Here is a 17,704-nt window from a genome sequence, read left to right as displayed (position 1 = left end):
TGTGAACCCACAAACCCCACAGGATTTTCCCATCCTCTTCTTCAGCGATTAAGACTTTTTTCTTCTTCTCCTTTTTTTTTTTTTTTTTTTAGTTAAACACATCTGGGTTTTTTAGTAAAACAGATCTTTTATACAGTGGCTCTCTGTGGCTGGATGTCAGCATGGTTCTCTTCAACAAGAAAATACCTAACCACTGGCTAGCGTCCAGGTGAGCCTTGGCCAACTGTGTGCGCGACCGAGGGCTTCAAAGGGTAAGGTTTCCCTTTTGACCATAGCAGCTAGATTTTATGGAAGAAAAACCACCGATAAAGAGCGAAGCGCAGATTCACGGCAGAGCCCCCCAGCCCGACTTTGCCACTGCTGCCCGTTGCCCGCCGGCTGCCCCCGGAGCTGCTCCGTGCTCGAGCCCAGGCGCTGGTGAATGAGCCGCATTGATTTCAAGCCCTAGAGCAGATGTTGTCRCTGTTGCAGCAACTGCCTCAGTGTTGCTTAGTGACTGTGGAAATTTTGAACGCGGACTGAAGGCAAATCCCCAGAGTTTCGGCGCTGGACCTTTTATAGCCCCGCTGCGCGCTGACGCCGAAGGCTGTACCTAAGGCGTGGAGGAGCTAAGACGCAAGCTGAAGGTGGGATATTCCACGCGGAGGCCAACATAAATATATTTGTGCAAAAACTCAAGTGGCATGAAGATGAAGTCTGAGTGGCTGATACTGACGGAAACCATGTTACCCGCTGCGGCATTACTTCACCCGAGTGAAAATAATCCCCGCTCAGTTCTGCCAGCCTCGCAGAGTCGGATTATCTGCTGTGAGCAGGCCGGGCCTGGAAGCTCAGYGTTCCCGGGGAGAGGCGGACTTGCGCTCCTCGCGGTGTGCGTGAGCTGCCGCACGCGCCTCCGCTCTGCCCCCGGCGCGTGGCGGGCAGGGAGCCAGCGGCTCGGGCAGCGGGGTGTGCGCCTGGGGAGCGGTACGCCCCGGGCTCCCCTGAGCAAGCGGCGCCGGGCGAACGTCGCCGGGTGGAGGTAGTACAGCAGTTAGGAAACCGTATTTGTGTCTTGTGTGAAATGAATTGGTTATACACAGTATTCTCGGGTGTTTTATCCATCTCAAGGTACTCCTCTAGCTAAACGTGTATTATCTGAGAATCTCCGAATGCTTTSCCTCTGTGCCTTCTCCGATCTGCCAGAACACAGGTGGAAACTGGGGCAGAGCGGGATTAAGGACGCACCTCGGATGCCTTAGGTGCAGGTCTTTTGTGCTATTTTAGATGCASTTAGCATCACGTTGGTCTCCCGTGCCTTGGGTTTGACACCCGTGAGTGTTTCGTTGCGGATTTTGCTCATGCTGCCTGCGACAAAATAGGGAAATGAGCTTCTGGCTCCAGCGGCCGGAACCGATACCTGCGCTACTGGGTCATCGCTCTCGCCTCCTGTGGCCGGGGATCTTCCACTGGTTTTACACTGAGCAATGCTGCAAAAAGCTGAACAAGCAGCATACCCTTAATTCACGCTACTTCAGTCCTGATGAAGYGAGTTCAGTTCTGTTCTGTTACACTATGGAAAATCTACAGAAAARCAACCAATCTGCAATTTGGAGCAAGATTTACCGCAAGAGTGCTTTTCACTTTTGAGACGGGATCTGATAAATACTATTACAAATTTTAACTGAGGTGCTGAACCCTTATCTATCCTGTAATACAAACATTGCTGTCTCATGTGGTATTTCCTGGAAGGAGGGTRTGGCAGGGGCTGAAGATACAGTTGTATTGCCTGAAAGTAAATTAATCGCACCGATGTCAATACTTTTTTTAAGTGGGGAGAGAAGAGGAGTTAAGTGCATTGTGACTTGGACATCAGGAGCAAGAACCCCCTAATACATCACTATAATACAGAGGCAAAGGCAACGTGCAGTTAACAGCTGCATTTGTTTTCATTCTGCTCGGCCTCACCTGCAGCAGCTATATATASGAAGTAGGTGTATGGCAGAGAAATGGCCTTGGTGCAATGCTCTGGCTGGTATTTGAAGAGTATTTTGTGTTTTATACAATAAAGGAGTTTCTCAATGCACAGGCAGGTGTCAGAGGAGAGGCAGATGATGCAGAACATGCAAGTGTTATGGTGGACAAGCCTTTAGCCACATTTGGTGGAAGGGGAAAATGTGAAACTTTTTTTTTTATCTGCCAAGGAGATGCTCGGCTTTCAGCATTTTGGAAATACTGGATCAGATCTCRTGTCTTTTTATGTTTAGGCGCTTTTTAGTGTGTTGCATTTAGCCTTGTTGCATTAGTTGCATTGCACTGACTTTGTTTGACCTTAGATAAAGTGAGGGTAGAGGACAGATTTTCATTTCTTTAAGAGGTTTTGATGGATCACTTGAAAAGGTGGTGATCTAAATTGTTTATGCAAACACTTAAAGAAATCCTATAATTRTATAGTTTGACCCTGAGTTACAGACTGTGTGTGTATTTTCCTGATGTGTTTAGAAAGGGACAAAGTGAGGATCATTCTGAAGTTTGCAACAGAATGGAAACAAAATCAGGAGCAGCTGGAAGGCTCCATTGCTTGCCCTGATGCTCTTCTGCAGCTTTCAGTGCACTGTATTTGTGCAGATATTTTTTAACTGTTGCAAAAAATCTGATCATAATGCACCATTGGTAATCTGTGTCCRAGTCTGAGAGTAGGCTGACTCTTGTGAATTAGACCAAATAGACCTGCCAAATTTTGTGTATATTCCCACTGACAGAAGTTCCCTGGGTAATAGCGGAAATTCAGCCAGGACAGAGATAGCACCCCGGGCTGCTCAGCTCCGCGCTCAGGCTATAAGTAGGACTGGCAGGGAAAAATAACTTCTGTTTGGTTAAAAATGTTGCRTCTTCAATATTTGGTTTTGTTCCAAGCTGAGACGTTTTTATAACAAAATGAGAGCGCAGGATAGCCCCTCGCCTGGCATGGTCACTGGATCCGAGGGAGAYCCAGGCTCTGGTTTGGAGCGGAGAGCATCCACCCGGTTTCACCATCTCTCGCGTGCTCAGCCCAGATGCCAGACCCATGGCTACGTGGAGGCCAGGTTCCCTCCAACACCAAATTCCCATATGGAGCTGCTAAAAGAGTGCAGTGGCAATCTCGTCTGAACCTCTGTGTTTGCACAAAACATTACAGTTTTCAAAAGGTAATGTTTTCTATCTATCTAAGACAGTTTTCTTCAAAAAAAATTCTCAAGCATCTCTAATCACGAGAGCAATTTAAATGGCGTGCAAGGATTTCTTTGAGCCCAAAGGCCACGAGCGCACAATATTACAGTAACAGCCCCGCTCCCCCGTCCGGCACTGTGCTTAGGGCTCCGTGCTGGCCAGAACAGAGCCTGTCTTTATGCAGCTTTAGTTTGGAGCTGCCGTGCCTGGGCTCCCAGCCTCCAGGAGCACCAGTGCTTGGAGCCTGGGGGCAAGTATTTACTCTGGCTGGCAAAAACATTAAAAGTGGGAATAAATCTCTATTGGCCCAGGCCGCTTTCGCTATTGCTGTGCAGTGTAAAAGCTTCAGAACGAKTTTTCCTGTAAAGATAATGTAGTTRCCTAGCCAGCCTGTATRTGGTTAGAGCCAGTCACAATTTATATGACTTCATCACAAAATCATTACGTGCAAGGAGGAAGATTATAAGGTGTTATATTATTTATCCTGATAATTAAAAACATGCGTGACACCCTGGCCTTCGCTGTACAAARCAGTAAAAGTGGGCAAGTTCAAATACAGTAAAAGGAGTTAATCACTGATTTCAGAAAGTGTCAAGTTTATTGATCTTGTTAACAGGAAAACGTGTGTGCGGTTGCCTCGGAGCGAAAGGAAGACAGTTACCTGACCCGCTGTTMGTGGGATGCTGTTGTTAGTGCTTGAGCCAACAAAGAGCCACGTTAAGCAGAAATTAATCACAAACRTTACTCTGCAAATAGCTGGTGTCAGTAAACTTATTCAAAATCACAGAATCACACAATCAGGAAGGTTGGCAGGGACCTCTGGAGATCATCTAGTCCAACCTCCCTGCTCAGCAGGGTCACCTAGAGCATGGTAGACAGGGTTGCATCCAGGCAGGCCTTGAAGATCTCCAGAGAAGGAGACTCCACAACCTCTCTGGGCAACCTGCTCCAGTGCTCCGTCACTCTCATGGGGAAGAAATTCCCCCTCACACTCAGGCGGAGCTTCCTGTGCTTCAATTTCTGCCCATTGCCTCTTGTCCTTTCACATGGGACAACTGAAAAGAGTYTGTCCCCGTCCCCTTGACACCCTCCCTTCAGGTACTTGTACACATTGATCAGATCCCCCCTCAGTCTTCTCTTCCCCAGGCTGAAGAGGCCCAGCTCTCACAGCCGGTCCTCACAGGACAGGTGCTCCAGCCCTCGGATTGTCTTTGTAGCCCTACGCTGGACTCTCTCCAGTAGCTCCATGTCTCTCTTGTAGTGGGGAGCCCAGAACTGGACACAGGACTCGAGATGAGGCCTCCCCAGGGCTGAGKAGAGGGGCAGGATCACCTCCCTCGACCTGCTGGCAACACTCTTCGTAATGCACCCCAGGAGACCATTGGCCTTCCTGGCCACAAGGGCACATTGCTGGCTGATGTCAACTTGTCGTCCACCAGCACTCCCAGGTCCTTCTCTGCAGAGCTGCTCTCCARCAGGTCAGCCCCCAGCCTGTACTGGTGCATGGGGTTATTTCTCCCTAGGTGTGGGACTCTGCACTTGCCCTTGTTGACTTTGTGTAGCTTATTCTACTATTTAGATGAACCTATTATAAAGTCAGTATTTATAGATCATGGCCCAATGACCATACCTCTTTCTCTTGGATATACTAATACACTTTGAGCTCCTTCGGTCAGCTAAGAAGATTTTGTAGCCACTTAGTCATTTTAACTGCTCTTCATGCAATCCGKTTTTTCAGAGTGGTAACAGAACCTTCTACTCTGGCTTCCTAGCTTTCTCCTTAGACTCCTAAAGTCCCATCAGCCCATGATCTTTGTGCAGTGCCTTTATGTATGAACATTATTCTCTTTCCAACCCTTGACTTCACCAAAGCTCGTCCGATAGATCTCCTTCCCATAAGCTCATGTGAATTGACACTTGCTCTGTTACTGCCTTAAATCCTTCACTGCTTGGGCTTCACAGGAGCCCATCTCCTGGCTGGGCTTGGAAAGTAGCAGACATAAAGGCACGACGGTCTTCCCACGAGGTGAGTGAATATTGGCACTGCAAGAGCTTTCCTGCAAAATTACCGAGTCTGCAGCAGTGGAAAGATCACTGAAACGTCTGCTAAAATTCTTGGATACAAGCTGTCTTGACCTGCCCATTTTCAAACCATCTGACCTTAGTAGCTACTATTTCCTGACTTCTCTAATTACTTTTGGAATAGAAGCTATGTTGTTGTATTGATATGTAAAAAGATGTTACATACGTAATACCACTTTTGCATTTTCTCTGCATTTTCATTGACAGTTCTACTGTCTCCATCTTGTGAGGGGCAACTACAAATTATTGCAGAACTTCTCAATCTTGAAGCACTTAAAAGTGTAATAAAACCCCTTTCCTTACTGTTTGAAGCTATGCTAGTTTCAGAATTCTCCTGTGTGACTTTTCTGTGAACTTCTCGTGGTAATACTTATCATTTATTAAAAATTCGGTGGTGTCGCCTTTTCCTCCTTGATGGGTGCAGATTAGGCCTGGGCACAACTAGCAGATGGGTGATCTGGTCTTAAGTGAGTGTCTTGTCTTTTGCAGCTTTGAAAGGAGCAAATAAAAATAATGAGAGTAGTAATAAATGTGAAGGAATGATCTGGAGACTATTTATTTGCTTTTTATTGGAAGTTTTGTTCTTGGCAATTTGTTTGCTCTTAGCTTTAAGAGCTGTGGCTGCTTCAGATGTTGGTCTCAGTCATACAGGTGTAAAACTAGAATAACTCCATCGACATTTGTGGGGTTTTTCCGTATTTTTCCTCTGTGTGAGTAATACAGGAATGTTATTCCATCCTTGGCATATAAGGCATTTTTGTGGGACGAAATAGGCAATAGTAGTCTTGCCAAAATAAAGTTCCTCAGCTGGATAAAAGGAGCAATGGTATATAAATACCAGTATTTCCTTTGATTTTCATCTCTCATAACCTATGCATAAATCGTATTGCTGCATGGATGGTATATATGCATGCCTTTTAAAATGATGTTTGCCGTAACCCTTGTTTAATTTTTATGCAGTTGTAAAATACATGTTCTATATTACCAGACCACGATAAGAGTTAGTATCGATACAAACCAGCATTTCACCTAGTCAAAGATAAAAAACGGCTTTTAGATTTGATAAAGTACAACTGCAAAAGCATGCCACAGCAGACTTTATTAAAACAAAGTTTTAGAAACAGTTCTTTGAGCTACTTTTATCTTAAATAATATTTTTCTAGTGAGGGAGCACATTAATATAACTCATAACATGCATATGAGCTTATCAGTACCAATTAATTTCAGAATTATGGCTGAAGTTTTAGTGGCACAAGTTCAGCCCAGCGCTCCATGGAGAAGCTCGTAACAAGTAGTAAGTCTGGCAGACACTGCTGTGCTCCCTTAGTGAGAAGTGTTACAACTAAATTTTCTAAGTAGTCTCAATGCAATTTGCATCAACGTACACAAGTAATCACGTGCAAAGTATCTTAGAAATTTGTGATCCCTCGTAGTGGCAAGCTAGCATTAAGTGATAGCATTCTGGTGCAGGAATTTTATCAAMATTTTACCAAATTACTGTTTTGAACTGCTGCCGCACTGAATAATAAAATAAAACACTGAAAAAAAAGCAGTTAAGATAGTTTAATTTATTGGTAAATATCAATAAATCGCATTTCCTCCAAACTYGGGCAACCAGTCCAGAAAAACTCGTACCTTTTCCTTCTTCTGCCACTTGCCTCGTAAAAATCTTGTTGCTGGTTTGGAGCGAGAAGAGCATTTCTCCCACCTTGAATCGCGGTTAGGAGCTGCGAAAGACCTGCGGAGCGGTGGCGCGTTACGTGCTTGCTGCCAACAGGCCGCTGCCGGCAAGCTGTGCTCTGCTTTCGGAGCTGCTCGTACAACGTTTTCAGCCTGCAGCGTTTCCAGCTGGGCAGCCCTGCAAAATTGAACRTGTTTCCGTCTTTATTTGCCACATCCAGACATTAAAAAAGAACAAAAAAAAGAAGGAGGTCAGAATTGATTTAGTAATTCTTTTAATTCCTCAGCCAGAAATCAGAGGAGAGCACGTCGCGACGTACGGGCTTTCCTGGGGTAGCGGGAGGAAAAGGCAGAGGCGGCTGGGTATGCCCGGCCTCCCAGTTTGGCCCAGCGTCTTCACTAGGGCCTTCAGAGAGCAAACTCCTTGCAAATAGAAGCAGAAGGTAAAACGGCTGCTTTCTGCAGTGAGTTTTGGCTTATGGCAATTACTGGTATTTTTGCAGCAGTTGTGGGCTGTACTAGTTGTTGATGAGTGAAAATTTTTGGTCAAATAATAGTTTAAACAAGCTAACGTTACATGTATTATTTTTAATTAACTTGTGCTGAGGCATGTGTTTCAATTTTAACTCGAGTGTCGGATTTGCGCAGTCTGTTTTTCATCAGGTTTAAGGTTAAAATATTAGGTCACCAAAAGAAAGACTTATCTGAATCACATAAGACAAATTAAATGTTAGAAGGAGGGAAGAGGGGCGGGAGGAGCAGAAACAAAGCTGTGGCTTAAGAAAACAAGGTAGCGCAGGAGCGAGTCGGTGCGAGAGGAAATGGGCTGCAGAAGTCCCGAAGCCCCATTTTGTAGTGTTCACTAGTGACGTACGGCACCTTCCAAGTTTTTCTGTCGGTGAGGGATCGTTCAAAGCTTTATCGCAGTCTTCGGAGGCCGAGGAGGAAGCAGGAAATACCTTCTGCAAGAAGTTGCCCCTCCTGGGTCACCCACCATCGCCAGTAGCTTTATCGAAGAGAGGACCGGGTCTCTCGGAGCCCTCTGCCGGAGGGTGGGTTGTTTGGTCATACTTCCCTAGGACAGAAAGAAAGGAAAAATCACCGCACGGAAAAACAGCTTGAAAATGAAGATACTTTCCCGTGTTACCAAGGGGGTCTGCACGATACGCCATAAAAATCGTCTTTTGCTCCAAATTAAATGCTTTCCTCAGCGGTGTTCTCAGTTATGGCTGGGTGTTATTCCCTCTCAGTTCTGGAAGATGTTGCTTCGCAGGTAGCCCCGTGTCGCTGCAAGCCATCGTGCAGTCTATCGTGCAGCAAAWTCTGGTTTTCTCAGTGCTTCAGCGGTTTCGGTGGCCAGCAGCRAGTAAACGGATGTGAAGGAGACAGTCAGCATTAGCAATGCTAACTGGAAAATTTAAAATGTTAATTTTTTTTTAATGAAGGACACTTGACAAAAGAGAGTTAAGGAAAGGCAAACAAAAAAGGTGCTACTTGAGCCCTCGTTATTGTTCCCGGTCTCTTCTGCTCGCGGGCGTTCGAAGCGTCCTCGTGCCYGCTGCTTGCTCGGAGCATTGAAGTCCCTGCTGTCCGGATCAGGCTGTTCGGGAGGTGCCTGCACCCTGCCTGCGTTTCTCTGGGAGGGTTCCTAGCACTTAACCTTAAACTAGCTTTGGCAAACAGAACGTAAGTGCGAGAAGTTGCCTGCCCAGGCGGCATCTCCCGCTTGCACGAATGCGCGGTGGCTTCCCGGGGAGCTTTGGTGGGGAAGGAGCCGTTGTGAAGCGTTGAAGAAGAGAAAAAGAGTGAATCTCAAAGGCTAACAATGCAGAGGATTTATTTATTTTTGGTCAATACTTAAATTCATAAATGCTACTGTTGAGATTTTCTAGGCAGCTTTTGCTTTCCGAAAGTGAGTAATTTTGATGGAGACACTGTAAAACGTTCTTACATTGACAAAGAGAAACSTACAGTAATAATTGCTTCGGTACGTCCTTGCCAAGGGATTAGCTGCCTAAGAGACTAATTTTATTAAGCTTCCAAAAGCGGCGGGCCAGGCGGAGGGCGGCAGCTGGCCGAGCAGAGCGGCTRCGCGCGGTGCCCACCCTCCGGCCGTCCCTGCGCGGAGGCGTCGGGGGAAACCCGCTGTCGCCGTCTCACGTGGAACAGCAAATGACGGGGCGGCGTAGTTCCTTAGGCAGGTCGTATTTGCTCTCTGAGTTATTTTTGATCATTCCTAGGAACCAGGTGTATCGGTGGTGCTAGGGGWCTGTAAATTTAATGATGACAAAGCGGCAGCGTTATTAATTTTCTGTTTTATGCCCGCGCTTTTCTAGTGAACCATTTAAACCCTAGCTGCCCTGCGACTTTACAGGGGTGTCAGAACAGCAATAGCTTATGTTACACAGAGCTTTTCCTTAAATTACCCAGTGACATGCAAGTCTGGGCAGTTCTCTTCTTTTTGCAAAGCAAAATACAGCCCTCACATTTCTGAAATATTGTTATGAACCAGAGCCAATATGTTCCCATTTTCAAAGTTAGCAACTGTTTTTTGCTCATTTGGAAAGTATGACCAAATATTATTCATCTGTTTGCTTTAAGGGGTATCTGCCAAGTATAAACTCTTTAACATTTTATTCTGTGTAAAGTTGGAACATGAATATGGAACAAAATACAATTTATTTAACAATGTAAAAATAAATTATACAGCATTAATACATGTACAAAGGGTTTATTTGATATCCGTAATAATAAAAATTTATTGACGTGCCTATTAATTAACTGCACAGTTTTCTGAGCAGATTTCTTTGCTCCACGCTGTCACCTACCAGTTTTCCTTCTGAACTCAGCTTCGCTGGAGCAGCAGCCCGCGAAGCCCGCGGCGGGGCTGCGGAGCGATTTCAGACCTTGGCACCACCACCCGGCAGCATCGCTGCACGTTGTCGTATCCAGTCGCCTACTGATTTTGTTAAGTCCTCACTGTCTCTTAACTACGTTCATCTATTTACATCGGTGTCAGCTGAAGATTTGGTTGCCAAAATAATGATAATCCAACAGCCTAATCTAACTAATGCATTAACAGTTGTAAGCATAAATATATATATCCTAGCAGGCCAATGCTGGAGTGTGGGTGCAGGGGGAGAGCTGTGCTCCTGTCTTTGTTCTTAGGACACCTAAAGCACTGGGGACTTGGTCTTGCCTTGTTCCAGATCTCTTCTTTGCCTGTTTTCTCTCAAGATTTCAAAATTAGTCCTGCATTTATGCTTCTTTCTCATTGCACTCACATGAATCCTTCCGCAAAGGCAAAAAAAAAGAAATCTGTGGGGTATGGAAGACATGACTGTCCATATATTTGGAGTATGTATTATGAATATATTGAATATTGTAAAAATGAATATAACATGATCTCACAAGGTCTAGCCCTTCTATTAATTTATTAAATACTTCTAAATCAGCTCATGTTAAAGTACTGTAACAAAGCTTTTTCTAAACTTAGCTCATAGACCTTGGTGTTTGCTAGGAACATTAAGATATGCACAATTTCTTGTAATTTGGAAAAAGACTAGAAAAGAAATGGCAAGATGTTTTAAAGTAGACTTCAACATAGGATCTTGCTGAAGTGGAATGTATTTAGAAGGCAGATTGTGCAGAGGTGTGTAGGATTAGTATAACTAGGTAAGAAGCAAATTGAGAACTGGTGGCTGTGGAGTCTCAGGCGATTTCTGTTCAGCTGCCACAAGGTAGCTCGATGGGTTTGTTAGGGGGTGCCTGAAAAGCTGCTCTTGGGTTTCAAGTAGGGAGGCAATTAGAAACCTTTGGTGCCTGCAGATGGCAACAGAAGGGTCCTGTGCTGCATGGCAAGCGAACCTGTGGAGTCGTGGGAGCTGCAGCACCACAAGCAGAAGAGATAGAGGCCTCTAGCGATACGGCCCATTGAACTAACTTCCCTGGGACCCCAGCCCAAACTCATGGATTTTGCATTGAATTTTTGCACGTTATTGGCTCTCCCATAAGAAACAAGCCTACAAGAACTGCTGTCTCACGAGTGCTTGCTGTACTTGGTCCTGGTCCCACGTGGATGTTGCTTACGGTGTTCTTACTGGAAAAGAGCTGGGAAGCCATATGGACTGGTAGATATCTGTAACTAGATAATCTTTATGAAACAACACCTCGATTTCACATCAGGAAGCACCCTTGCATTGAGACCACAGTGACGTAGCGGTGCCAGGCCCACAGATGGCTGGCATCACAGTCTGAAATCGCTCTGCCTTTTCTGAATGTGTTTGTTTATTCTCTGTAAGAGCTTTGCATGTGGAGCCATAAGCTCTCTCTTGCTTTATTACCTTTCATGTTTACCTCTTTAATATCCCAAAGTCAGATGAGGTAGAAGAGATTATCCTAGACACAAGAGCAGGATCTCACTGGGAAGTCAGGTAACACCAAGACAGCCACTGGGATGGCCTGAGCAAGAAGCACAGGGAAGGAGGAAAAGCATGAATTACTTGCACTGGCCATTCTTTGGTTTAGGCTTATTTTATTAATTTATTACCATCTCAGTATGTGAAAAGCTGCTGGTGACCAGAGTTGACAGATGTAAATATCGCTAACAGAAAACAGAAGAAAATTAATGAGGGGAAAATGAACCCAAGTGGTGACAGTGAGTTCTCTGTCAGTTGTTTGCAAATTTTTTTCTGCTGTGACTTGGTCTCTCCCTCTGGTTCTGTCTAGGTGATACATGTCAAGACCTTTGCCATCTTTAAGAACATGTGAAAGACAGGCTCTTGGCAGTGCATCCACAATTATTTCCAGCTCCCAGCTTGCAGTCCCCTTTTTCTTACGAAATGCTTTCTCAGTACTTATAGGCGGTGGCAGTAGGGTTGTCAGCGAAGAATGAGTGTAAAGACACATGTCTCCCCTCTGCTGTTGACTTCTACTGTATGTCCTGCGTTTGCTTTGCATGCTTATCTTGCCAGTATGAGCAGGGACTCTTGCTGTAACGTAGCAAGTGCTGAATATCCAGAAGAAATCCAGGTCACTGCTGAGAACTGTGTAGTGAGCCTCCGAGTAATAGTCTTGGTCTTTGTGATTGAAGTTGCATTCATTTATTTTCACTCATACAGGTGCTTACTTGTATTCAGATGTACCCAAAGAGATGTGCGAGCCTGGTTAGGCTGCTGATCTTTCTAGGCACCCTCGATAATCAACAGAAAGAAGCTTCTCYGGTTTGGGCTGTATGAAGCCCCACGGCAGATTTTGCATTCTGATGCAGGCTCTGGGTTGGGTTAGGTTAGGTGGTGTGAATACTCTTCAAAGCTCTTATTCAGTCCTCTGTAAACTTTGTTCAATCGAATACTTAAGGACACCTGAGTATAGTGTAAATTTARTACGCGGTACTGTTACGTGAAGCCAAAAGTATTGTCATGGGGAACCTCAGCAGGATCTGGAAGGAATGGGCAAGTTCCAAGATAAACATCAGGGCCAGCCCGGGAATATTAAGAGTCAAACAGAAAACAGAGTGGAAACCAAATTTGAAAAGAAATAATCGTAAAACAGCGCAGTGCTTTATCATCTGTCAGTCATTAAAATCCAACTCTTTTCTTTTTTCTTCTGTCCTGTTAACTGAACCGTTGCCAGGGACTTGTGGGGTGCAGGAAGCAGAGGTCTGGGGGGGTGTGCAGCACCTGAGCAGAGAGGGCCCCATCCCACGAGCTTCCCAAGCTGCTCCTGACATCAGTATTTAAGTTCTCCCTGCAGGCTAATGTCTGTGATTTTAAATTGCTCACTGGTCACACCTCTGGTTCAGTAGAAAATTTATGCAAGTAATTAAGTCCGTCCCCAATTAGCAACGCCTAAGTACTTAAATTGACTTCCAATTCTTTGGGATTTAAGCTTGTACGTAAATTTTAACACATTCACTGATGAATCAGACTTAACTCTGGCCTGTTTGGGCCAAAGGGACCCATTCTTTCGCTCAAGATTGAGGTGGATCAGGACTGTGGAACAGATCCATATTTGAACAGTGAAACTGCGATGAGCTTACAAAAAGCATTTGAAGTATGTAAAACTTGGACTGCGTGAGAGCGAGTTGATGGTCTCCGTCTCAAGCCTAAGAAGCAGATAGCTGTGTTTTAAAGCCAGGCATCACAACTGCTGGCAGCTGTAAGGGTAGGGGGAATCTGTTTAAAGTGTGTATGAGCTCTGCTTGCTATTGTGGACTCCTGGCAGGCCACAGGTCTTTTCTGGGCGGGTTTGAGGTCGTTTTTGTAAGCTCACCATTGGATGAAACCTCTGGCGAACAGAGGGAGCCTGTTGAGCCTTCACAGTGTTCTGGTCGGTGCAAACGTCTTAGATGAAGAGCAGGCTGCTGCCCCCAGGCGCCCTGTTCTGGGGCCCGAGACGAACACAGAGATTCCTGGTGAGGGACCAGGCCTTGTGCGTCAAAACTTTCATCCTGAGCCATCTCACGGGAAGCAGCGAGAGGATGCACACGAGGAAGTGAGCTGCGGGAGCGAGGGGGATCGGCTTCGTGCAGAGGTGCAGAGGCGGGAGGAGATTTCGTCTGAACGCAGAGACTGAGGAAGGATGATGAGGAGCGGAGGGAGGGAGACGTGGGGCTCCCGCTGTTGCTGGCGGGCGAGTGCCAGTAACTTCACCACAGCAAAGTGCTGCCAAGATGTAATCAGGACTCCTATCGGAGGGAGCAGCTATTTTGAACTCTTCCAAGCTGTCAGAAGCAGTAGATGATTGTAGTAGCCCAGCGCTTCCCAGGACAACTTCGTTATCATCCGCCCGGTTCAGCAGCTCTCAGCGCGGAGACCAGGTGACTGAGTAATCTCTCGTCCCAGGGTTATTTCTGTCGTTCTCAGATACTCCTGTTCCTTTCAGTTGAGTTATCCTTCTGCCTCATTAATGGAACTGATTTCCAAAACAATTCAGAACAGTGCCTGCTCCATCTGAGCTACTAATCTTATGTTTTACCTCCGTGAATTCAACTGTGGCATTCAGCCCCTGGAGGAAGAGTCTCAGAGGTCTGTGCTGCTCTCATCACTCTAATCTTCACATTTTGAGATTATCTCCAAAATCCTGCACCTCAGGGCATTTCCATCAAGGTAAACTGGTGTCCTAGCTCATTCATGGCCCTTGCTGTGTGCAGCTATTTCAGTTAAATCTGCTTTAGTTCAAAGGTGAATCTTAGTGTGAGAAGCTTGTTGATATGTTAATCACATTCCTCCTGATTTCTGTCTGCCTAACCCTATGTTTAAATAGCGATGTTTGCTTGCCTTCAAGAGCAGTTGCTGCTAGGTATAGTCCTGAAGTTAAATTCCATAATAAATTGTTCATTATTGGATAATGTATTGATTGCTTATTGGTTAAAAATTGGAGAATGGACATCCAGGTAGCTATGGTGGCCTTTCAGTTCAGGTTTCAGCTGGTGTTCCTTTTTTGTTTCTTCAAGAACCAACAGAGTAGAAGTATTTTAACCAGAGCCAGCTCCATGTGGGAACTCGTGGATGTGTTTGCATGCCTCAGGTTTACATCTCAAGAGTCCCTGTAGTAGCTGGCTAGTAACCGTAAGCCAAGACATCCCAGCCTACCCATGCTCTAGTTAATGAAGAGCTGAGTTTGCAGTTTAAAGGTGGTGCTTTTGCAGTTTCGTTGTTCCATGTACTTCAGCAATTGGGAACATCTTGAGAGTATCATCCAGTGAAGTGGAGGCTGAGAAATCACTGATTTCTCAATGGTTGGAAATGACTGTGGAAGGAGGCTTCCATCTCTACCACTGCTCCTCCCTGCCCCCTCCCACCTGTCTTCACACTCATCAATTACGTATTTAATTCATGGTTTGTGGCTTCTTCATGTGAACTGGAAAATAACGCAGTGTGAGTGCTGGAGCGCTGCTCTGGAGCTCGCTGCTGAAGCGTTTGCCGAAAGCCGTCGGGGCGTCCTGGAAGCTAGTCCTGGCGCTTCTGCCCTTAATCCCATTAGCGCTCCCTCGCCGCTGCGACGGGCGCTGGGGAGCTGCACTGTTAGGCTGGGTCCCTGCTCTAAGCCGTGCGTACAATCAAAGCGGACATCAAAGAGCCAAGCTGCGATTTGCATTTCCAAGCGCTCGCTCACTACCAGGTCTTCAGGAGGGGATGAAAGTGTCTTTTGTTAAACGTAATGGCAGACTTGATTAAAAAAGCTCTGATTTTTTTTTTGATTTTTTTGCTATTAACAGCATAGTCTGATTCTGCTCTTAGGCTTTCAGTGCCTAGAGAAGGATGAATTTTGCAGGATTGAACGGTCAAAATAAAAGCATATAAAGAAAGTAACTCCTTGCCTACCCAGACATGATTATACTCCGGGGAGTATGATACCCAATATCGTTTTTCCTAATTTGGGAATCAGCACAACTAACAAAGTCTTTAGTAAATGCTCCGTTAGGCATCGTCTTCTGCCAGGCCTCAGCCTGGCCATGCAGCTTTTCAGGAAACCTCTCCCACATCTCCAGCAGGAATCTCAAAGCAGGGGAGCAGACGAGGTGATCCGTGCAGCTGGGTGCAYGCTGCCGTGGTGAACGCAAGCTCCTCCTCAAACGTTCATCACGTACCGGCGCTATGTGCCGGCAGTTAGCTGCTGACTGTCTGTTCAAAATAAGCGGTGACGGGTCTGTTCTTCAGAGGTTGGGTAATTCCCTTTCTTTGCTTTGTTTGAAGAATATTGGCAAATATTTTCACATCTGGATTTATGTATTAAATGCCGCCTCTACTGTATAAACCAAAGCACCTAATGAAAGAAGTCTGTCCACTTCACTCCTGTTTTAGCTTTGCTTCTGGTTTAGGAATAACTGTTGCCACACTCACAAAACATGGAGGAGACATTGCCCACTTGAAGGGTATCTGTGGAGGAAGGGGTGCGATTTTTAATACGCAATTTTAATTCTGCCTCTGCTGGTATGCCTCTTCCTGCTATGTTTATTGCTATCGGAGTTCAAGTTTGGCCAGAAAGTAAAAAATAGTGTCGTAATTGCTTTAAATAAATATAAATCTTTTTTTCCAGACAATTTATGTTTGCTCTTCTAAACAGTGCTGATGCTATTCCTGAATAGATGCAAAAAGCGGGCTGGACAGGCGCCCGCGCGAGCTGCTTCACCCTGCCGCGCGTGTGCTTCGTTTCAGTGACGAGTACGAAGAGGACGGGTTTTGCCAGCCCTACAGGGGCATCGCGTGTGCAAGATTTATCGGGAACCGAACCATATACATGGAGTCTTTACACATGCAAGGTGAAATAGAAAATCAGATCACAGGTGGGTGAAAAAGAGCATTTCCTTCTTTTCCGAGAAGCTGTCCTGCTCCAAAGAGCCGCCGGAGTTTAACACTACGTTTGTTTGCTGTCCCCGCCGCTGGGCCGCGAGCTGGCCCCGGCAGAGCTCGCTGGGGCCGCGGCGTGGCCCCGGGGTGCTGCGTTCGTGGTAGCACGCGTAACATCAGCCCAGTGGGGAAGAAACAGGTGTATTTTTTTCTATCAATGAAATCCACGTCGTTAATAGTTTTTAATGCAATGAGTGCTCTGCATTTCCGGATGGCAAGTTCGTCGCCTGGGTGCCTGTAAATAATAGTTGCGACGGGAAGTAAGGGTTGTGCCGCGAAGGCGAGAGCGCAGGCATAAAATTCCCACCGGGTTAAGTAGACTCCTCTGTGTGTATTCCAGCTGCCTTCACCATGATTGGCACTTCCAGTCACCTGTCGGATAAATGCTCCCAGTTCGCCATTCCGTCGCTGTGCCATTACGCCTTCCCCTACTGCGACGAGACCTCGTCCGCTCCCAAGCCGCGAGACCTGTGCCGTGATGAGTGTGAAATCCTGGAGAACGTCCTGTGCCAGACAGAGTATATTTTTGCAAGATCGAATCCCATGATTCTGATGAGATTAAAGCTGCCCAACTGCGAAGATCTTCCCCAGCCAGATAGCCCGGAAGCTGTAAATTGTATCCGGATTGGAATTCCAATGGCAGATCCTATAAATAAAAGTAAGTGGGAGCACTCGGTGTTTCCAAGCAAACAATTATGGGTGTTGGATCTAAGCGCCTCTGCCTCACGATCAGAGCTAGCGCTGGGCTTTGAAAACTCCCAGAAACTGCTCAGAGCTTGCCGAGCTCCTGCGGGGCTGCGGCGACGAGCGCAGAGCCAGCGGGAACGCTGCCGCGTTTTCCTGCAGCCGGCCCTGGGTTTATGCTAAAAGCGGCTTACTGGCCTCGGTCCTTCTCGGCGCAATATTGCGGAGGAAACCCCGACTTCCCCGTAAACATCCCGCCGCTGGGAAACGGCGGTGGTCTCGGCSCAGCCTCCGGGGCCGCCCCTCGCCGGCCTGATGCACCCTGCCAGGACGGTGGGCGCAGTTTCGGAGCGCTGAGCAGCGCGGGGCGTTCGTAGGGTCAGGGTCCGGCCTAATAATCCCCCCACCTAATAGGGCCTAACTCTCGGCCGCCCGAGCTCCCGCGTTGGTCGGCCGGGACCTCACGCCGCGCCTCCCGCAAAGTCCTCCTGTCGCAGGAACGCGTGCGGTGCGGCTTCCCACTGTAGTTTTGGCTTTTTTTGTGTATCTTATATTAAAAATGCTTGGCATAAGCTGTTTTCATTACAGAGCCATAAGCTTTAAATCCTCCCAGGAATGCGAATGCAAAGCAGGCGCCGCGTTGCGGCCGCGGCATGCGGGGAGCCCTCGCTCCCGAGCTGGGTCTCCAGGCCAGGGGCCAGCAGAAAGGCACTCAG

At 46.6% G+C, this 17,704-nt stretch overlaps 1 protein-coding gene across 1 annotated transcript in view; it reads left to right on the top strand.

Moving 5' to 3' along the window:
- ROR1 (ROR family WNT receptor 1) overlaps positions 1–17,704 on the top strand; it is a 156,402-nt gene that overhangs the window by 127,828 nt on the left and 10,870 nt on the right. The window contains exons 5-6 of the mRNA XM_085306045.1: positions 16,113–16,240; positions 16,645–16,962. Coding sequence (XP_085162171.1) covers positions 16,113–16,240; positions 16,645–16,962 — 446 coding nt within the window. The remainder of the gene's footprint in view (positions 1–16,112; positions 16,241–16,644; positions 16,963–17,704) is intronic.

This window comes from Rhea americana, unplaced genomic scaffold (genome assembly GCF_003343005.1).
Source record: "Rhea americana isolate MKP2758 unplaced genomic scaffold, rheAme1 scaffold_230, whole genome shotgun sequence".
In the NCBI taxonomy this organism is placed as follows: domain Eukaryota; kingdom Metazoa; phylum Chordata; class Aves; order Rheiformes; family Rheidae; genus Rhea; species Rhea americana.
Note: the sequence above shows the minus strand (reverse complement) of the source record. Positions and strands in the feature narration are given on the sequence as shown.